We start from the raw sequence: 23,489 nt of genomic DNA, 5'->3' as shown, positions 1-23,489 counted from the left end.
TAATGTGTTGGCCAGAGCCCCATCTAGGAATCCAGAGTTATCATAATTAAATCTCCCCGTAGTCTATTCTACAGAATCGAATGCTATTCTACATCCTTTGAAACTGGTTAGAGGCCAGCTTTTATGTTTAGTTCTTCACCGCTAAAGTTAAGACTGGGACATCTATTGCTGATCCAGAATCAGTGATACAAACCTGAACAAACAGGGCTATATGGGCTATATGCCCTTCAAAACTGATTCAGCTCTTAATAGCCAGGTTTAGACTGACGATCATAGATCTGACCCTGAATCAGTAATTAGTGACAGGTGATGACAGCAGAACATGAGCTGTAATGCCAGAGCATGGCAGTGATGTGAATACAATGCTGTTTTCCCCAGTGTTCATGAGCTCCAGAGTACTGAAGCAGCAGCGGTGTAGAGAAGTAGGTCTCTGGGGAGGTGTTACAGGGTTGAGAGGAGAGAACATAGCTGCCAAGGAGATTCACTACTACATAAGCCTTTGGACCAGGGAGGAGGAGAGAGAGAGAGAGATATCATCTCACCCAGGGGAGAGAGAGAGAATGCACAATAAAGAGGGAGCATCCTATTCATCAGGGAGAGTCACCACAGGGCCATGTTGTCCTTGTGTTGTCACATTGTAAATGAGGTGAACGGTAGCACGGGTGTTAACATAAACTCATTACTCTAAGCCTGACTCGGTGTGTGTCTTTTTAAAGCTACTCGATCTGTTTGGCACCAGGGTTTCTGACTCCTTCTTAACTGGGTATTATGAGGCTGGGGATAACAAGTCATTATGTGATGTTTGTGTTTTTCTATTAGCATTTTTTGTTAGAAACGGATGTTGGCTTGGAAAAAAAGGAAACACAAATGGCCGATGCTCAAGAAATTGAGGTCCACAGGCAAGACAGCAGGACATCCGTGGTTCTGAGAGACTACACGCTGTAGGATTGGGTTCCAAACTATTGTAACTGTAATGAATGGGGAGAAAAAAGGTGTAGATTCACGCGCAGAGAGTGGCGGGTGTTTATTTTGCCGTCGCAGAAGGCAGGATTCGTGGTCACAGGCAGAGACGATGTCCTCCGGAATCCCATACAGATGGAACACCTGCTGGAACATACACTCAGCCAATTCCATGGCGTTAGGTAAATGAGGAAGAGGAACCAGACGACACATTTTTGAAAAACGGTCTACTATGTTAAGGATGGTGGCGTTAGAGGATTCAGGAAGGTCTGTGATGAAGTCAACAGCTACGTGGGACCAGGGTCTGAGGGATTGGCAAATGTTGAAGCTTACCGGAAGGGAGATGACGAGGGCTTTTGGTTTGGGCACAGACTGGACAGGAGTGTAAGTAATCCCTTACGTCAGATGCCATTGAGGACGGCCAGAACTTACGGGCTAGAAGTTTGGTGGTTTGTGTAATGTCTGGATGTTCAGAACCCAAGTACGTGTGAAACAATTGCATCAGTTGGGGTCTAATAGCTGCTGGTACGTAACTCCTCCCAGCTGCTGTCTCAGGAGGAGCCGGGTCAGAGGTTAGGGCTTCTTGTATGGCAGAGTGAACCTCCCACTGTACCAGTCCCTTCTTCTTGCCTTATGGAAGAATGGGTGTAGGATCTGAGTTACTGGTCAGAAGGTCAAACTGGCAGGAGAGAGCATCAGCTTTTACGTTTTGAAAATGGAAGCATGTGAAGAGCCCAGCGGGCTTGTCTGGAGTTTAACCTCTTGGCCCCTCTGATATATTCCAAATTACAATGATCTGTTAGAACGAGAAAGGGATGTTGTGCACCCTCCAACCAGTGGCGCCACTCCGAGGACCAGCTTGATCGCGAGGAGTTCTCTGTTCCACACACCGTACATTCCTCTCAGCGGAGGATCATTTCCTGGAGAAGGCAGCACAGGGATGTGATTTTGGAGGTGTTCCCACCCGCTGAGAGAGTATGGCTCCTACTTAAGGCATCCACCTCCGGGGTGAAAGGAAGGGTCGGATCAGGTTGGTGAAGGACAGGAGCTGAGGTGAAGAGGCGTTTCAAGTTGTTGAAAGCAGTCAGGGCGGTATCAGTCTATTGAAGGGTCCGGGTCTTTTGGCTGGTAAGGGCAGTGAGGGGAGCGGCAGTAGAACTGAAGTTCCGAATGAACCGGCGATAGTAATTGGAGAACCCAATGAAACGTTGGAGTTCCTTAACGGGGGTGGGTTTGGGCCATTTACTGACGGTGGTGACTGTTCTCATCCATGCTGACCCCTCCAGATGTCAGTACGAAACATGGAAGGTGCTCTTTTCAGTCTTCACATAAAGGTTATGGTCAAGGAGCCATTGAAGAACATTTTGTCCTTAAGGAAGTGAGAGTAAATCAGGATGTCATCAATATAGACAATGAGAAAGGGGTTGATCCTATCCTGGAAAACCTTGTTCACAAAGGATCGGAAGACAACGGGGGTGTTAATAGGGCCGTAGGGCCTGACCAGGTATTGGTAGTGCTCTCGTGTGGTGATAAAGACCATCTTCCATTCGTCGCCTTCCATTTGTCGCCTTCACCTATACGGACAAGGTTATATGTACTTCGCAGGTCAAGTTTTGTATAGATGTTGGCTTGGCCCTCTTGTTCAAGGGTCGCTGGGATTAGAGGAATGGGGAAACGGTTCTTGACCGTGACGTCATTCAGGGAACGGTAATCAACACATGGACGGAGACCACTGTACTTCTTTCCAACAAAGAAGCTGGACGCAGCTGGGGAAGAAGGACAAATTAAACCGTTTGAGTGTAATCAATGTAGTTCTCCATTGCCTCCTTTTCCAGGATAGATAGGGGGAAAACACGACCCTTCTGTGGGGACACTCCAGGGAGTAAGTCAATAGCACAGTCTCCTGGGCGATGTTGTGGCAGAGAGGATGCCTTGATTTTGCTGAAGACATTGCTGTACTGGGTGTATTCAGATGGCAGAGGCAGAGTCCAATGGTGGTGGCACTGCAGGGTAGGCTGAGACAACTGGTGAAGCAGGTAGAAGACCAGGACAATAGTTCACCTTGTCGCCACATGATGGCAGGGTTGTGACGACAAAGCCAGGGATGTCCGAGGATGAGTGGCTGTTTGGGGGATGAGAGTTCCATGAGTTGAATGGTTTCTGTGTGGAAGACTCCAATCTGGAGCGTTACGCTCTGTGTCAGGTGCATAATGAAGCCTGTGCCCAATGGCTGCCCATCCAGGGTGTTAATCCTTAAGGGAGGGTTGACAGGTATTAGATCAATGTCAAGCTCTTGTACTAGCTGGTGATGGATAAAATGACCTGCTGCTCCCGAATCTATCAAGCCTTCTAGAGCCCTTCTGGGATCCGCCTTTGATATTCGATACACGGGAGAGGAGCATGGCCCAACTGCATGGGCTCTGGAAGACTCGTACAGGATGACGAAATCATGGAAAGAGAAGGTTTCGTGTTCCTGGGTGGCAGAGTTCTTCGGCGGTCGGCGATGAGGTGGTCGATGGAGATGGACATACGACGGTGTTGATTTAAATCCTGAAGGTCACCTCTACAGGCCAGCTCTGCCTGAAGTTCCCTGTTGAGCCCTCTCCGGTAGATGGTAAGTAAAGCAGCCTCATTCCATCCACTCCCTGCAGCCATGGTGCAGAACTCGAGGGCATAGTCGGCAGCTGAAGTGCGTCCTTGTTAAAGTTCTATGAGGAGGTCTCCTATAGGATGACCGGAAGGAGAGTGATCGAATACCTCTTTGAAAAGGGTGTGGAATTGGGTCTCGGATCCGAGTTCTGTGCTGTTGGCAGTCCATATGGCGGTGGCCCAATCCAGGGCTTTGTCTGTGGCAAAGTTTGTGGGGTTGTGCTCAATGTAATCGCTGCATTGCATCAGAAATCCCTGACATTTCCCAGGTGAAACGTCATATTTTCCAGGCATGGATATGAATGAAGGGCTATGGGTTACGATACCTGGCATCGGAGGAGTAGGGATAGGCTGGCGGAAAAGATGGCAGATTTCCTCCATATGCTCCTCTTGCTGGGTTAGGCGCCACTGTAGCGCCGCTGAATCCATTCCGTTATTACGTGAGGTACTCTGTACTGAATACTCAAGGAAAAAAAGGTGTAGATTCAGAAAACAGAGAGGGGCAGGTGTTTAATTTGCCATCGCAGAAGGCAGGAATTGTGGTCACAGGCAGGCAATGGTCATACAAAGGTAGGCAAACAGGCAGGTGAATCAAAACTAGGACTGAAGGCTATAACTGGTTCTCACAAACGAGCTTGGAAAAGGCTTAGTAGAGTCGAAATGAACAATACTTCACAAAGGCACAAACAGAATGAACTGGACTAAATAAGGAGCTGATGAGACCAGGTGAGTAACTAACACAGGTGAAATCAATGAACAAAAATTAAAGACAGGGCTATGTTCAAGAACACAAAGAAACAGGGCTACGTTCAAGAACACAACGAAACAGAACAAAAGGTTGACTAAGAAAATAAATACAGAACCTTACAGTAACTCAGTATGGGTACACACAGAACGAACACCAAACAGTCCTGGTCTACATGTCTAGTCCTTCAGAGACTCTAAACCCCTTTTAATGTCATCCCTCAAAGGCAAACAATGCATATGGAAAACACAGTGCACACACACATACACACACACAGTACACACACAGTACACACACAGTATACACACAGAATACACACAGTACACACAAAGTACACACACAGTATACACACAGTACAGGCACAGTATACACACACAGTACACACATAGTATACACACAGTACACACACAGTACACACACACAGTACACACACACAGTACACACATACAGTACACACACACTATTCTATTTATATCAAGCAGTTCATGAATATTTGATTTCTCTTTTTGTATTTTCATGCATTACCCAGATCACAGGAAGAGAGGTACTGAAAGGCATTGTGGGAGATGGTGCCTACCTCGTCGTAAGTGTAGCGGTAGTCTGCTTTCTTAGATTTCAGATCCCACAAGACCACAATTCCAGCCTCATATCCAATGATGAGCTGGAAGGGAAAATTGACAGACAGTCAGTGAGATTTGGACCTGTGAGGACAGACATATCAAAGAAGGAATAATACGCTCAACGTTCCCACGGCACTCTGCGGTTGGATGGTGGGATGAAATAGAAGACAAACAGGAATCACAGCTTATTTGATCAACTCTTGACCTTGGTTCTAAACTGTTAATAACAACAAGTAAATAAAAGTGCATTTTGTTACATTTTTTCATGGCTATTGTTAACCAAACCATGCCCCCTAAAGTTGATATTTTCAAAATACCCCAAACAATGGACTATTTATTTTAATTAAGGCCCAGTGCAGTCAAAAACATGAATTTTCTATGTTTTATATGTATTTCCACACTATGAGTTTGGAATAATACTGTGAAATTGTTAACATGATGATAATTCCCTTTGAGCTTAAGAGTTGTTAAAAAATTCCATAAAATTCAGCCTATTTTGATGGGATGGAGTTTTACCCTGCCTGGTGACATCACCAAGCGGTAAATCAGTTAATATACCAATAAGAAAGAGAGTTACAAACCTACAAACAGCTAATTTTCAGGTTTACCCTCTCCACTCAGACCACTCCCAGACAGTCCTAGCAAAATTATTGCTTGAGAAATGGCTCTTTGCTTAAGAAGTTATTTTTGTTTATTTTTGACCATTTTAATTGAAAAACAATCACAGTAAGGTACTTAATTGTTACCCAGAAATGATTTGATATTGAGTTTTTTTTTAAACGGCAGCATTGAACCTTTAAACCTCTCTGTGCGAGAATGCCTTCATTGAAATTCAAATGATAAGGAATTATTTTCCGTCTATATTTTTCTGTTGTTCTTTGGAACTCAGCTCCTCTCGCACCCCGAGTCCTGAAACATAAATAAATGATAGATAAACGTCTGAACAGCCGTGGCTGTGACAAGTCATTCATATTTCAAAAGCGATTATCTGTGTATTCAAATAAAAGAGAAATAATGATTCAGCCAGCTTGAATGTTTCATAAAGGCTAAACCTACATCCAGAGAGAGGGGCAGGGAGGTAGGGAGGCAGGGACAGATGGCAGGATGAAGGTCAAGTGTCAGACCTGAACAATCAAGCGATGTGTGAGGTCTTTAGAGAAGGATTAGTGGCATGCCACACTCTTCAACAACAAGAAGGAAAGATACACACGTGTAATGTACACCACTTTTGGGCAGAGAGCCACTCCATACCTTTCCCTCATCCATGGGGTTGTCACTTATGTGGACCACAGGACCTGGGTGGGCCTTGGAGGATCTGAGAGAGAGAGAGAGAGAGAGAGAGAGAGAGAGAGAGAGAGAGAGAGGGAGAGAAAATAAAGGTGAGCCTAATCAAATGGACAATCCCCTCAGCCTAATCAAGTTGACACTCCCCTCAACCTCATCAAAGGGACACTCCTCTCAGCCTCAACAAAGGGACACTCCCCTCAGCCTCAACAAAGGGATGTCACATACAACAGATGTGTTTAGAGTTCCCACACATGATATAGATAGCTCAGGCGTATAGTGAGAGAGAAGATAAATTTTGAGCTTAGAGCAGCTAAAGGAACAAAGTCAATTTGAAACAGAGCATGGGAAGGGCTAACTGCTGAAGCCCTGAGAGTCCTCTTTCAAAGACAGGAGCTTACTGAAGGGAGAGATGGATGGCTGTCAGTCCCCTGTGAGAGTGTGTACTGTAGTGTGTGTGTATGTGTGTGTGTATGTATGCATGCGTGTGCGTGCGTGTGTGTGTGTGTGTGTATCTCTGTATCTCCATCTCAGTCCTCCTCTCTTCCTCCGTGTCTCTCTCCTCTCCCTATGCCAAAGACTGCCATCATGGCTAACATAGAGGATGAGGATGGGGATGGGGATGACTCGGGTCATGAAGGAAAGGCGATAAGTAGAGGAGAGGAGAGGAGAGGAGAGGAGAGGAGAGGAGAGGAGAGGAGAGGAGAGGAGAGGAGAGGAGAGGAGAGGAGAGGAGAGGAGAGGAGAGGAGAGGAGAGGAGAGGAGAGGAGAGGAGAGGAGAGGAGAGGAGAGGAGAGGGAGAGGAGAGGAGAGGAGAGGAGGAGGCTATGGAGAATTGGGATGTTGCCCATGGTTGCCGGGGTCTATATTTATCGGTGTTAACCAGATAGTGTTATTAACTCAGTGTTACTGCAGCTGGAGCTGTTTATTTATCTAATCCCCCTCGCCACTGTCACACTGTTACTTTACAAACCAACCCATTCTCTGCTGCACACACACACACGCACATGTGCACGCATGCACACACACACATAGGATTTGGAGAATGGATCACCATGGAAACAGAGCCAGGATGTGCAGAGTGCAGACAGCCTCCTGAAAATATGCAGCAACCACATAGAGGCAAGCACACACACACATACACACACCTATGCAAGTGTGTGTGAATGAAAGTAATCTATCTAAGGTGCAGAGGCCTGAATTCCACACACAGACTTGTCTCATAATGGATAACACCTGCCCATATATGTGAATGTCATATTGAATGCATCACACATGCAATAGAACACCTACCATCTATCTATATGCCATCAAACTCAATGTCCCATAGCGGATATCACACAAACACCATCAAAGACCATCAACCATGTCCTGTGGTGTGTATCACAAATGTATAGTATCAACATACACACGCAAACACACACACCCTGTATAAGCCATGAGAAAGACACACACACACACACACACACACACACACACACACACACACACACACACACACACACACACACACACACACACACACACATACATACATACATACATACATACATACATACATACATACATACATACATACATACATACATACATACATACATACATACATACATACATACATACATACATACATACATACATACACATTGTGTGTGTGTGCATTTGTCTGTCTGTCTGTGTGTGTGTGTGTGTGTGTGTGTGTGTGTGTGTGTGTGTGTGTGTGTGTGTGTGTGTGTGTGTGTGTGTGTGTGTGTGTGTGTGTGTGTGTGTGTGTGTGTGTGTGTGTACGTGCTCTCTATTAATCCCCCATTCAGTGAGAATGACTTCCTCTCCAGAGTACACACAAACACACACACACACACACACACAAGAACAGCTGGTGCATCTGCAGGGAACACAAGCATCCAATACTGAAATAGCGGAAACACAGTCACACAGAAAATGTCCCCTATGGCAACATGGCATGAACAACCCTTAGTATGGGGCCTTAGCCAGGAACATGCCAACAGGACTACCTGTTTATGTGTATGGGGTGAGGTGGGATAATGGAAGCACAGGTATCAAAATGTGCAAAAAAGAGAGGAGTAAGAGAAAGATGGTGACATTGAGGGGGAAGGGACAGAAAGAAATAGGGATGGAAGAGGAAAGCAGAATCTTGGGGGGTGACTTTCATCACACAGGGTGACTTTCATCACACAGGGAGACTTTCATCAGACAGGGTGACTTTCATCAGACAGGGTGACTTTCATCAGACAGGGTGACTTTCATCAGACAGGGTGACTTTCATCAGACAGGGTGACTTTCATCAGACAGGGTGACTTTCATCAGACAAGGTGACTTTCATCACACAGGGTGACTATCATCACACAGGGTGACTTTCATCAGACAGGGTGACTTTCATCAGACAGGGTGACTTTCATCAGACAAGGTGACTTTCATCACACAGGGTGACTTTCATCACACAGGGTGACTTTCATCACACAGGGTGACTTTCATCAGACAGGGTGACTTTCATCAGACAGGGTGACTTTCATCACACAGGGTGACATTCATCAGACAGAGTGACTTTCATCACACAGGGTGACATTCATCAGACAGAGTGACTTTCATCACACAGGGTGACATTCATCAGACAGGGTGACTTTCATCACACAGGGTGACTTTCATCAGACAGAGTGACTTTCATCAGACAGGGTGGCTTTCATCAGACAGGGTGACTTTCATCACACAGGGTGACTTTCATCAGACAGAGTGACTTTCATCAGACAGGGTGACTTTCATCAGACAGGGTGACTTTCATCACACAGGGTGACTTTCATCAGACAGAGTGACTTTCATCACACAGGGTGACTTTCATCAGACAGGGTGACTTTCATCACACAGGGTGACTTTCATCAGACAGGGTGACTTTCATCAGACAGAGTGGCTTTCATCAGACAGGGTGACTTTCATCACACAGGGTGACATTCATTAGACAGGGTGACTTTCATGAGACAGAGTGGCTTTCATCAGACAGGGTGACTTTCATCACACAGGGTGACTTTCATCAGACAGAGTGACTTTCATCACACAGGGTGACTTTCATCAGACAGGGTAACTTCATCACACAGGGTGACTTTCATCAGACAGGGTGACTTTCATCAGACAGGGTGACTTTCATCACACAGGGTGACATTCATTAGACAGGGTGACTTTCATCACACAGGGTGACATTCATTAGACAGGGTGACTTTCATGAGACAGGGTGACTATCATCAGAGAGGGTGACATTCATCATAGTGTGACTCATCAGAGAGGGTGACATTCACCAGACAGGGTGACAATCATCATAGTGTGACTCATCAGAGAGGGTGACATTCACCAGACAAGGTGACATTCATCAGAGAGGGTGACTTTCATCAAATCAAATCAAATCTAAGTTTATTTGTCATGTGGGCCGAATACAACAAGTGTAGAGTTAAAGTGACTATGCATATATGATAGACAGAGAGTAGCAGTATCGTAAAAGAGGGGTTGGGGGGTGGTGGGTTGCGGGACACAATGCAGATGGCCCGATTAGCCAACGTGCGGGAGCACTGGTTGGTCGGGCCAATTGAGGTAGTATGTACATATGTACATGAATGTATAGTTAAAGTGACTGTCCATATATGGTAAACAGAGAGTAGCAGCAGTGTAAAAGAGGGGTTGAGGGGAGCACACAATGCAAATAGTCCGGTAGCCATTTGATTACCTGTTCAAGAGTCTTATGGCTTGGGAGTAAAAATTGTTGAGAAGCCTTTTTGTCCTAGACTTGGCACTTCGGTACAGCTTGCCATGCGGTAGTAAAGGTGAACAGTCTATGACTGGGGTGGCTGGGGTCTTTGACAATTTTTAGGGCCTTCCTCTGACACCGCCTAGTTAGAGGTCCTGGATGGCAGGCAGCTTAGCACCAGTGATGTACTGGGCCATATGCACTACCCTCTGTAGTGCCTTGCGGTCGGAGGCGGAGCAATTGCCGTACCAGGCAGTGATACAACCAGTCAGAATGCTCTCGATTTTGCAGCTGTAGAACCTTTTGAGGATCTCAGGACCCATGCCAAATCTTTTTCGTTTCCTGAGGGGGAATAGGCTTTGTCGTGCCCTCTTCACGACTGTCTTGGTGTGTTTGGACCATTCTAGTTTGTTGGTGATGTGGACACCAAGGAACGTGAAGCTCTTAACCTGCTCCACTACAGCCCCGTCGATGAGAATAGGGGCGTACTAGGTACTCCTTTTCTTGTAGTCCACAATCATCTCCTTAGTCTTGGTTACGTTGATGGATAGGTTGTTATTCTGGCACCACCCGGCCAGGTCTCTGACCTCCTCCCTTTAGGCTGTCTCGTCGTCGTCGGTGATCAGGCATACCACTGGTGTGGTGTCTGAAAACGTAATGATGGTTGGAGTTGTGCCATGCAGTCGTGGGTGAACAGGGAGTACAGGAGGGGACTGAGCACCCACCCCTGGGGGGCTCCCGTTACGGGGTCTGAGACGCTGAAGCTTCCCACCATTAGCTCTGACAAATTGAAAACCCTAGTCATTGGCGACTCCATTACCTGCAGTATTAGACTTAAAACGAATCATCCAGAGATCATACACTGTTTACCAGGGGGCAGGGCTACCGACCTTAAGGCTAATCTGAAGATGGTGCTGGCTAAAGCTAAAATTGCCGAGTGTAGAGAGTATAGAGATATTGTTATCCACGTCGGCACCAACGATGTTAGGATGAACCGTCAGAGGTCACCAAGCGCAACATAGATTCAGCGTGTAAATCAGCTAGAAAGATGTGTTGGCATCGAGTAATTGTCTCTGTGTTAAATGAGGCCTCACCTCCTCGTTACACTAGTGACCATATCTCCCGTGCATCCCGCAAAGGTGGAGGTGTTGCTAACATTTACGATAACAAATTTCAATTTGGTCTTTTGAGCTTCTAGTCATGAAATCTGTGCAGCCTACTCAATCACTTTTCATAGCTACTGTTTACAGGCCTCCAGAGCCATATACAGCGTTCCTCGCTGAGTTCCCTGAATTCCTATCGGACCTTGTAGTCATAGCAGATAATATTCTAATTTTGATGTGACTTTAATATTCACATGGAAAAGTCCACAGACCCACTCCAAAAGGCTTTCGGAGACATCATCGACTCAGTGGGCTTTGTCCAACATGTCTCTGGACCTACTCACTGCCACAGTCATACTCTGGACCTAGTTTTGTCCCATGGAATAAATGTTGTGGATCTTAATGTTTTTCCTCATAATCCTGGAATATCGGACCACCATTTTATTACGTTTGCAATCACAATAAATAATCTGCTCAGACCCCAACCAAGGAGAATCAAAAGTCATGCTATAAATTCTCAGACAACCCAACGATTCCTTGATGCATTTCCAGACTCCCTCTGCCTATCCAAGGATTGTCAGAGGACAAAATTCAGTTAACCACCTAACTGAGGAACTCAATTTGACGTTGCGCAATACCCTAGAAAGTCAGAAAAGCAATAAAATGAATCACTTACCCTGGATGATCTTCGGGTGTTTGCACTCACAAGACTCCCAGTTACACAGTAAATGTTCCTTTTGTTCCATAAAGATTATTTTTATATCCAAAATACCTCCATTTGGTTGGCGGGTTTGTTCAGAAATCCACAGGCTCGAGCGGTCACGACGGAGCAGATGAAAATTCCAAATAGTATCCGTAAAGTTCGTAGAAACATTTTTTATAATCAATCCTCAGGTTGTTTTTACAATAAATAATAAATAATATTTAAACCGAACCGTAACTTTTTCAATAGGAGAGAGAGAGAAAACGTCTACTCCAAGCTGTTGCAGATGCAAAACCCATCCACTGACGCGATGTGATCGTTCTCGCTCATTTTTCAGAATAAAAGCCTGAATCCATGTCTAATGACTGTTCACACCATCTGGAAGCCATAGAGAAATGAATCTGGTTTATGTCCCTTTAAATGGAGGGAAGGCATGTAATGGAACAGCGAGATTTGTTTATCTTAGGCACTTCCTTGTTGGACTTTCCTCAGGTTTTTGCCTGCAATATCAGTTCTGTTATACTCAACAACAACAAAAAAATAATAGTTTGGGAAATTTTAGAGTGTTTTCTATCCTAATCTAACAATTCTATGCATATTCTAGATTCTGGGCCTGAGAAATAGGCAGTTTCATTTGGGTAAGTTTTTCATCCAAACATAAAAATACTGCCCCCTACACTCAACAGGTTAATCTTGATGGTTGTACAGTCGTCTCAAATAAAACTGAGAAGGACCTCGGCATTACTCTGGACCCTGATCTCTCTTTTGGCGAACATATCAGAGAGTTTGACCTATCAAAGAGGGCCACATTCATCAAACAGGGTGACTCATCAGACAGTGTGACATTTATCAGAGATGGTGACATTCATCAGAGAGGGTGACTTTCATCAGATAGGGTGACATTTATTAGAGAGGGTGAATCCTCAAAGTGGGTGACTTTCTTCAGACAGGGTGACATTCATCAGAGAGGGTGACATTCATCAGACAGGGTGACTCATCAAAGAGTGTGACATTCAACAAACAGGGTGACTCATAAGACAGTGTGACATTTATCAGAGATGGTGACATTCATCAGAGAGGGTGACATTCGTCAGAGATTGTGACTGATCAGACAGGTTGACATTCATCAGAGAGGGTGACTCATCAGAGAGGGTGACATTCATCAGAAAAGGTGACTCGTCAGAGGTGACTTTCATCAGAGAGGGTGACATTCATCAGAGAGGGTGACTCGTCAGAGAAGGTGACTTTCATCAGACAGTGTGACTCATCAGAGAGGGTGACATTCGTCAGAGATTGTGACTCATCAGAGAGGGTGACATTCATCAGAGTGTGTGACTCATCAGAGAGGGTGACTTTAAACAGACAGGGTGACATTAATCAGACAGAGTGACATTCATCAGAGAGGATGACTCATCAGACAGGCTGACATTCATCAGAGAGATTGACTCATCAGGTAGGGTGACATTGATCAGAGAGGGTGACTCATCACAGAAGGTGACTTTCATCAGACAGGGTGACAATCATCAGAGAGGGTGACTCATCAGACAGGGTGACTTTAAACAGACAGGGTGACATTCCTCAGACAGAGTGACATTCATCAGAGAGATTGACTCATCAGGTAGGGTGACTCATCACAGAAAGTGACTTTCATCAGACAGGGTGACATTCATCAGAGAGGGTGACTCATCAGACAGGTTGACTCATCAGAGAGGGTGACATTCATCAGGGAGGGTGACTCATCAGACCGGGTGAATTTCATCAGAGAGGGTGACATTCCCCAGAGAGGGTAACTCATCAGAGAGGGTGACATTCAACAGAGAGGGTCCCATTCATCACAGAGGGTGACATTCATCTCAAGGCTTTCATTCTTTCCTTCAGACTGTAATTTTCAGCCAATCAATCTGCAGCCAACCCCTGTGGTGGAGTGGAGTGTGAGGACTGGTGGGTCAGCTCTGCTACTGCTCTGGGTCTCCTGGAGGACTGGGTGATAGATTACTCCCCACGGCCAAAGTTACAGTGCTGGGTCTATCCATGAGCATCACACCTGACAGGCCTGGAGGTTTGGATGGTACAGTAGGGCCTGATCTCTAGGCCCAGTTAGGACCCAGTGAGGGCTGAGACTAGGTGGGAGGGAACACACAAACACACACACAGACACCCACACATACAGACAGGCAGGGGCAGCAAGAGGCAACATACAAGAATAAAGAGGGGGAAGGGCCGGGAGGGAGAGAGAGGACACCCTCTGGTGTTCACATGAACTGTGTGTCATAGAGGGTGTGTGTGTGTGGTCAGCAGTTCCTGGTAAAGTGGCTCAGTACACAGAAGTGAGTCAAACACACACAGTGTAACTTTATGTGATGACTACAGGGAGGGTGATGACTGGTCTCTTGAAGCTAGGGGGCACTATTTGTATTTTTTGGAAAATAACGTTCCCAAAGTAAACGGCCTATTTCTCAGGACCAGATGCTAGAATATGCATATAATTGACAGCTTAGGATAGAAAACACTCTAAAGTTTCCAAAACTGTAAAAATATTGTCTGTGAATATAACAGAACTGATATTGCAGGCGAAAGCCTGAGAAAAATCCAATCAGGAAGTGACTCTTATTTTGAAAGCTCTGTGTTCCTATGCATCCCTATAGACCTTTGAAAGGGATCTCAACCAGATTCCTTTTTCTGTGGCTTCCCTAAGGTGTCTACAGCCTTTAGACATAGTTTCAGGCCTTTATTTTGAAGAATGAGCGTGAACGACCACATTACATAAGTGGTCAGGTGGGGGCTCTCAGAGTGATTTTTGCTCAAAAGAGAGAGGCGGCCATTGTTCCTCCCGATCCTAGTGAAAAGCCAACTGTCCCGGTTGATATATTATCGAATAGATACTTGAAAAACACCTTGAGGATTGATTATAAAAAATGTTTGCCATGTTTCTGTTGACATTATGGATATAATTTGGAATATTTGTCTGCGTTGTCGTGACCGCTATTTCCAGTGGATTCCTGGGCATAAAACTAACGGAGGTATTTGGATATAAAAAATATCTTTATGGAACAAAAGGAACATTTGCTGTCTAACTGGGAGTCTCGTGAGTGAAAACATCTGAAGATCATCAAAGGTAAATGGTTAATTTGATTGCTTTTCTGATTTTCGTGACCAAGCTTCCTGATGCTAAGTGTACATAATGCTATGCTAGGCTATCGATAAACTTACACAAACGCTTGTATTGCTTTTGCTGTAAAGCATAATTTCAAATTCTGAGATGACAGGGTGATTAACAAAAGGCTAAGCTGTGTTTCGCTATATTTCACATGTGATTTCATGAATATGAATATTTTCTAGTAATATTTGTTGACTGTTGCGCTATGCTACTCAGCGTTACTGATGACAAATATACCGGATCCGGGACGGGTAGTTCTACGACTACAGGGAGGGTGATAACTGGTTTAAAACCTCTTGAAGCTAGGGGGAAACGTATACAGTGGTTCTTCTTTTAAATAACGTGCCATAGAATTCTGTGGCATCCCTCAAGCTGTGCTGTTGTACTCCACGCTCTTCTTTACTATGCCTAGTATGATAGTAGGACACAACTCCAGTGTATACTGTCATCAAGTGGCCCTTTCTGGGTGTAGATCGTGATCCCCCCCTCTTCCAACCCAGGTTTTATTATCTCCTGCCAGGTTTTATTAATTCCTGGCAGAGAGCACAGAGAGAGACCAAAGGACTAGACTTGACCAAACTCCTAAATCCCCATAATGGGAGAATTAAAAAATATTTCTACTTTCGAGAATGTAGGAATGGTCCGTGGATACTAAAGGGACAGTTATGACAAGTGTTTCATTTGGTGATCTCATGAAGGACAGGAAACACATATAACGGTATCTCTTAAAGTGTACATTTCCCAGCTGTCAGGTTTACATCTAAATATTGTGAAACGTATGTGATTAAACATTAAACGATTTGTGAAAAGATGTAATGTGATATTAACCTTCTAAATGAGAGTATGGATTTTCATATAAAGATTAACTAGTCAGTGGCCACACCCCTGTGAGCCCAGACATCACATTAGGCTTCATAGAACCGCCCTTCTTCGACAGAGGATAATACTCACTCCTGAAGAAATTCACACCAGACCAAAACATGCCGCGTGATGCTGGTGTGTGAAGTGGTTTAAACTACAACTCTACCAAAGGAAAAAACTATACCACGTGTAGCATTGGCTACACGGCTGGAAATGATTAAACTCTGAGACTATCGATCCCTATAGAATAAGAGCAAATTTTAGATGTTTTATTACTGGCTAACTGGAGAGACGCAATCCGTAGCGGTGCAGCCAGCGGGTTTCTCCACGCATCGCGCGGACAGAAACAAACATCTTTCTGGTAAGAAGAGGGGCGGGGGCGTATGTCTTATGGCCAACGTGACATGGTGTGATGAAAGAAACATACAGGAACTCAAATCCTTCTGTTCACCTGATTTAGAATTCCTCACAATCAAATGTAGACCGCATTATCTACCAAGAGAATTCTCTTCGATTATAATCACAGCCGTATATATCCCCCCCCAAGCAGACACATCGATGGCTCTGAACGAACTTTATTTAACTCTCTGCAAACTGGAAACGATTTATTCATTGTAGCTGGGGATTTTAACAAGGCTAATCTGAAAACAAGACTCCCTAAATTTTATCAGCATATCGATTGCGCAACCAGGGGTGGAAAGACCCTGGATCATTGTTACTCTAACTTCCGCGAGGCATATAAGGCCCTGCCCCGCCCCCTTTCGGAAAAGCTGACCACGACTCCATTTTGTTGATCCCTGCCTACAGACAGAAACTAAAACAAGAAGCTCCCACGCTGAGGTCTGTCCAACGCTGGTCCGACCAAGCTGACTCCACACTCCAAGACTGCTTCCATCACGTGGACTGGGAGATGTTTCGTATTGCGTCAGACAACAACATTGACGAATACGCTGATACGGTGTGCGAGTTCATTAGAACGTGCGTTGAAGATGTCGTTCCCATAGCAACGATTAAAACATTCCCTAACCAGAAACCGTGGATTGATGGCAGCATTCGTGTGAAACTGAAGGCACGAACCACTGCTTTTAATCAGGGCAAGGTGTCTGGTAACATGGCTGAATACAAACAGTGCAGCTATTCCCTCCGCAAGGCTATCAAACAAGCTAAGCGCCAGTACAGAGACAAAGTAGAATCTCAATTCAACGGCTCAGACACAAGAGGTATGTGGCAGGGTCTACAGTCAATCACGGACTACAGGAAGAAACCCAGCCCAGTCACGGACCAGGATGTCTTGCTCCCAGGCAGACTAAATAACTTTTTGCCCGCTTTGAGGACAATACAGTGCCACTGACACGGCCTGCAACGGAAACATGCGGTCTCTCCTTCACTGCAGCCGAAGTGAGTAAGACATTTAAACGTGTTAACCCTCGCAAGGCTGCAGGCCCAGACGGCATCCCCAGCCGCGCCCTCAGAGCATGCGCAGACCAGCTGGCCGGTGTGTTTACGGACATATTCAATCAATCCCTATACCAGTCTGCTGTTCCCACATGCTTCAAGAGGGCCACCATTGTTCCTATTCCCAAGAAAGCTAAGGTAACTGAGCTAAACGACTACCGCCCCGTAGCACTCACATCCGTCATCATGAAGTGCTTTGAGAGACTAGTCAAGGACCATATCACCTCCACCCTACCTGACACCCTTGACCCACTCCAATTTGCTTACCGCCCAAATAGGTCCACAGACGATGCAATCTCAACCACACTGCACACTGCCCTAACCCATCTGGACAAGAGGAATACCTATGTGAGAATGCTGTTCATCGACTACAGCTCGGCATTCAACACCATAGTACCCTCCAAGCTCGTCATCAAGCTCGAGACCCTGGGTCTCGACCCCGCCCTGTGCAACTGGGTACTGGACTTCCTGACGGGCCGCCCCCAGGTGGTGAGGGTAGGCAACAACATCTCCTCCCCGCTGATCCTCAACACTGGGGCCCCACAAGGGTGCGTTCTGAGCCCTCTCCTGTACTCCCTGTTCACCCACGACTGCGTGGCCATGCACGCCTCCAACTCAATCATCAAGTTTGCGGACGACACAACAGTGGTAGGCTTGATTACCAACAACGACGAGACGGCCTACAGGGAGGAGGTGAGGGCCCTCGGAGTGTGGTGTCAGGAAAATAACCTCACACTCAACGTCAACAAAACTAAGGAGATGATTGTGGACTTCAGGAAACAGCAGAGGGAACACCCCCATCCACATCGATGGAACAGTAGTGGAGAGGGTAGCAAGTTTTAAGTTCCTCGGCATACACATCACAGACAAACTGAATTGGTCCACTCACACAGACAGCATCGTGAGGAAGGCGCAGCAGCGCCTCTTCAACCTCAGGAGGCTGAAGAAATTCGGCTTGTCACCAAAAGCACTCACAAACTTCTACAGATGCACAATCGAGAGCATCCTGGCGGGCTGTATCACCGCCTGGTATGGCAACTGCACCGCCCTCAACCGTAAGGCTCTCCAGAGGGTAGTGAGGTCTGCACAACGCATCACCGGGGGCAAACTACCTGCACTCCAGGACACCTACACCACCCGATGCTACAGGAAGGCCATAAAGATCATCAAGGACATCAACCACCCGAGCCACTGCCTGTTCACCCCGCTGCCATCCAGAAGGCGAGGTCAGTACAGGTGCATCAAAGCTAGGACCGAGAGACTGAAAAACAGCTTCTATCTCAAGGCCATCAGACTGTTAAACAGCCACCACTAACATTGAGTGGCTACTGCCAACACACTGTCAATGACACTGACTCTACTCCAGCCACTTTAATCATGGGAATCGATGGGAAATGATGTAAATATATCACTAGCCACTTTAAACAATGCTACCTTATATAATGTTACTTACCCTACATTGTTCATCTCATATGCATACGTTGATACTGTACTCTATATCATCGACTGCATCCTTATGTAATACATGTATCACTAGCCACTTTAACTATGCCACTTGGTTTACATACTTATCTCATATGTATATACTGTACTCGATATCATCTACTGTATCTTGCCTATGCTGCTCTGTACCATCACTCATTCATATATCCTTATGTACATATTCTTTATCCCCTTACACTGTGTATGACAGTAGTTTTTTTTTTGGAATTGTTAGTTAGATTACTTGCTCGTTATTACTGCATTGTCGGAACTAGAAGCACAAGCATTTCGCTACACTCGCATTAACATCTGCTAACCATGTGTATGTGACAAATAAAATTTGATTTGATTTGATTTGATTTTACTAGTCAGCAGCTAGAAATGATGTAAGTCTAGAACGAGAATACTGTCAACCGCCGAAGCATCTATCATATGAGAACATGTCTGAGTGGTACTCTGAAGCATACAGTCTAACCACCTACAACCACGAAAGACATTGTGACTTCTAGGAAAGTTAACCAGAGACTCTGATTAACCCTACAGGACAATCAAGGATTCCAACAGAGAAGACAACAACGACATATGGGCGTAAATATATATACATTGCAATTATTCTCGAAAGAGCGGCCGTTCATGTGCAAAGGATTGGCATTTCAATGAATATAATTATAGACTGTGTGTAATGAATCCAATTTGTCTTTCCCGCTCTCTCAGTCCCACCCATTTCCTTTTGTCTACCAAGCTGTCATATCGGCTTAGCCCACTAGGGACTTTTCTATCATTGTTAGTAACCAATATCTTGTAACGGCTGTCGTCGGGAGGATGAGACCAAGGCACAGCGTTCCTTGAGTTCCACATAATATTTATTACTGAAGTTAAACTTTAGACAAAACAAAACAATAAAGAAAACAATGACTAAACAGCTTCCTTGTGCAAACTAACTGCACACAAACAAAGAACAAGATCCCACACAGAAGGAGGGAAAAAAGCTACCTACGTATGATTCCCAATCAGAGACAACGATAGACAGCTGTCCCTGATTGAGAACCATACCGGGCCAAACACAAAGAATTAGAAAACATAGAAACCGTAACATAGAATGCCCACCCAAATCACACCCTGACCAAACCAAAAATAGAGACATAAAAAGCTATCTAGGGTCAGGGCGTGCATATCTACAGTTTGTTGTGTATTTCTGTGATGATTTAGTTAGTTAGTAAATAAAAAATTAAGCAAATTTGAATATTGCTGAATATTTGATTTGTTTGTTCATGCAGAACTTTACGACGTTTGGACTTTGCACATTCTTCCACTGCAAATCTACAATTCCAGTGTTTTACTTGCTATATTGTATTTACTTTGCCACCATGGCCTTTTTTTGCCTTTACCTCCCTTATCTCACCTCATTTGCTCACATCGTATATAGACTTGTTTATACTGTATTATTGACTGTATGTTTGTTTTACTCCATGTGTAACTCTGTGTTGTTGTATGTGTCGAACTGGTTTGCTTTATCTTGGCCAGGTCGCAATTGTAAATGAGAACTTGTTCTCAACTTGCCTACCTGGTTAAATAAAGGTGAAATGTAAAAAAAATTAAAATGAGACTAACAAGGTAACAATAATACATTCATGAGAATGACTAATCAATCAGACATAAAAAATATCAGAAGAGTTATATTTGGAAAATTATACCTCTGTAAATCATAATTTTCCTTGGTGCCCCAACTTCCTAGTTAATTAAGTTTACATGATTAGTTTAATCACATAATAATAATTACACATAGAGAATTGATTTGATAAAATAACAGTCTTCACATTTAGTGATAGTAAAGACATGACAATACCTTACTGTTACCTACAAGTACTTGGGTCTTTTCTCCACATATTACTAAACAAAAACAGAACCGAACTGAACGACAGTGTTCTGCTATAGTACTAAGTGCTGCAGTACGTCCTGGTAATCTTCTTGACAGTGTTCTGTTCCACTCTGTAATGTTCTGTGCTCTGCTTGGGTGTATTTCTTTCTATGCAGTGTAATACTGAGGTGGTGTAAAATAGAGAGCACATTGTCTCTGAGCCGCCCACTCCACAGTCCCTCTCTGATGACAGCTCCAAAGAGGACAATAGGAGAAGATAAAGGCAGGAGAGGTATCTACCTTGCATACCCGCAGCCCACAATAAGATGAGACAGAAAAAGAGAGGTAGAGAGAGAGAGAAGGGAGAGATAGAAGGAGAGAGAAAGTGCCATCTGAAGCTCCTGTATAATCATAAAGCCTTTGTGTGCAGAAATACTGTTGTCATCAGAACTGGATATGGGCCACACACACACACACACACACACACACACACACACACACACACACACACACACACACACACACACACACACACACACACACACACACACACACACACACACACACACACACACACACACACACACACACACACACACACACACACACACACACACACACACACACACACACACACACACCACACACCTTTAGTCTGGAAATACCATGGCAGCTTCAGGACTGGCAGGCACGACTCCTTAGAGACTCATACTGTCACCCATTCACACTACTTCCTTCCTTGTAACCCACCTCTACCTCTTTCCTACATGTCTACCCCCGACCTCCTTCTATTTCTCTACTTCCTCTCTCCTTCCTCTCGTCTACCATTCACCTCTCCTAAACCCCCACCCTCCTCTATCAACCCCAGTCTCTTTCCTATCCTCTCTTCCTCTTCTCTCTTTTTCTTGCCTGTCTCATCTCCTCTCCCCTCCCCCTTCCCTTCTCCTCTACTTTCCTTCTTCCTTTCCCCTCAGCACTGTTGACACAGGACATCTGTACATGGCCAACACTGATCTTAAGAGACACCTGTTCCATCCCTCACTATGAGACAGGAAGAGACAGGATGAGGAAAATGCTAAAAAAGGTCACAAGTGAATTATGCAAGAGCTCTAGAGCAGAAACAACATGAGGTATGTCAACAGCAACACAAACACCCTGTGAAATAGCAGTGTCTTAATACTAGTGTTGAAGAGGTCTAGTAACTAAGATTCAGAACTAGTGATTCACATCCTTTCTCCTTCACAACTGCGGTTAGTAAAGCCACCAGTTGTGGATTAAGCCTAGAGAGACTACAGATGTAGGATCTGAATTTGACCTATATTGTCACAGCAAAATAATCCTGCAGCAACAGGATTTGAATATTGATTCCATAATTTTGCTTGAGTAGGCTACAATAAAAGTGCAATACTGTTTATATAACTGTGTGTCAGTATGGATTTTCAGTGAATTTATGTAAATCATGAAGTTCATCTGCATTTCCCGCACTGAAAATTCTCAGCAACAAAAGAGTGATCAAATTAAGATCCTACAACTGTAAGATGTTCTTTGATAGGGCTCTCCATTCCACCAGTGTAAGCTCCACTCACAGTTCGATGGCTTTGTTCCACATGATGACGTAGCCTGAGAGTGTGAACGACTCCACGTTGACGATGTGGATGTTTCCTTTCTCTGTGCCGATGTACAGCCATTTACTCTGGAAGGGCAGGTGGACGAATGTGATCCTGGAAAACAGAGAAAAAAGAGAGAGAACATTTATGTAGGAGCTAAGAGAGAGATAGAGACAGAGAGATAGAGACACAGAGAGGGAGTAAAAGTAATAGTATTAGACAAAGAGAGAAAAAAAAGAAAGAAGGATATTGCTGGTGATAACTGATTTGCATTTTACAACACAGAAACTGTGTAGATTAAGAATCTTCCTCAGTGTGTATTGATTTCTACAGTGAGATAAATAATGCTGAGCTAAGACCAAGGTGACGGTAGAGTTGTTTAAAACTCTATTGGGCACCTAATTACCGGACTGATTTGAGAGGAGAGGACTGGACCAGAACACATATTACTCTTCCTTCCCTCCTTCTCTACCTTTCATCAATGGTTCATCTTCTACCTTTCATCACTTCGTCCAATCATTCCACTTGTCCTTCAGCCATCAATCCATCCATTCATTCATCCATCTAGATGTTGTTTAATGAATGGTTAAAAGCCTATGAACACCCTATCAGTCTCTACCTAGGTCCCAATGGTCATCTATCCCCAACTAGTCATTTTGACCTGGAATCAGCACTTTAAAAGAAGCCCTTCAAGACTTCCTAATGGTGCTTCATGAATAAAAAAGGGTCCAAACCAGGCCTGATATACCTGAACACATCACTTCTGACCAGAACCACACTCCCCCAGGGAAGGAGGGAGAGGAAAGAGGAGAGGAAGTAGAATAGCATTATTGAAGAGTTAGCTACGGGTTGGGTATCAAATGGTGAATGAAGAGGAGTTAGTCAACCACTTTGTAGGATTCAAGCCCACATCTGATCCAAAAATGCTCTTCAAAAATGCACACTGCAGCCATTTGACAGTTTTAACATGAAAATCATGGGCTGTATGTATGACGAATCACACCATCCCTGGATCACCCATCATTATCCATGTCCTATATCTCCTCCCTTTTTTGCTCTCTATCTCTTCCACTCTCTCTCCCTCCCCTCCCTCTCCCTCTATCCTCTGTCTCTCTTCCACTCCCTCTCCCTCCCCTCCCTCTCCCTCTATCCTCTGTCTCTCTTCCACTCTCTCTCCCTCCCTCTCCCTCTATCATCTGTCTCTCTTCCACTCTCTCTCCCTCCCTCCCTCTCCCTCCCCTCTCTCTCCCTCT

The 23,489-nt window shown here is 44.8% G+C and overlaps 1 protein-coding gene across 11 annotated transcripts in view; it reads right to left on the bottom strand.

The window, feature by feature from the left end:
- LOC112217704 (syntaxin-binding protein 5-like) overlaps window positions 1-23,489 on the bottom strand; it is a 140,648-nt gene that overhangs the window by 39,059 nt on the left and 78,100 nt on the right. For all 11 annotated transcript variants that reach the window (XM_024378175.2, XM_024378176.2, XM_042300858.1 and 8 more), the window contains 3 exons: window positions 22,216-22,350; window positions 6,226-6,289; window positions 4,932-5,015 (listed from right to left, as the gene is read on the bottom strand). In XM_024378175.2, the coding sequence (XP_024233943.1) occupies window positions 4,932-5,015; window positions 6,226-6,289; window positions 22,216-22,350 (283 nt within the window). The remainder of the gene's footprint in view (window positions 1-4,931; window positions 5,016-6,225; window positions 6,290-22,215; window positions 22,351-23,489) is intronic.

Source organism: Oncorhynchus tshawytscha, linkage group LG18, assembly GCF_018296145.1.
Source record: "Oncorhynchus tshawytscha isolate Ot180627B linkage group LG18, Otsh_v2.0, whole genome shotgun sequence".
Classification (NCBI taxonomy): domain Eukaryota; kingdom Metazoa; phylum Chordata; class Actinopteri; order Salmoniformes; family Salmonidae; genus Oncorhynchus; species Oncorhynchus tshawytscha.
The sequence above is the reverse complement of the archived record's forward strand: the minus strand, read 5'-3'. Positions and strand labels throughout refer to the sequence as shown.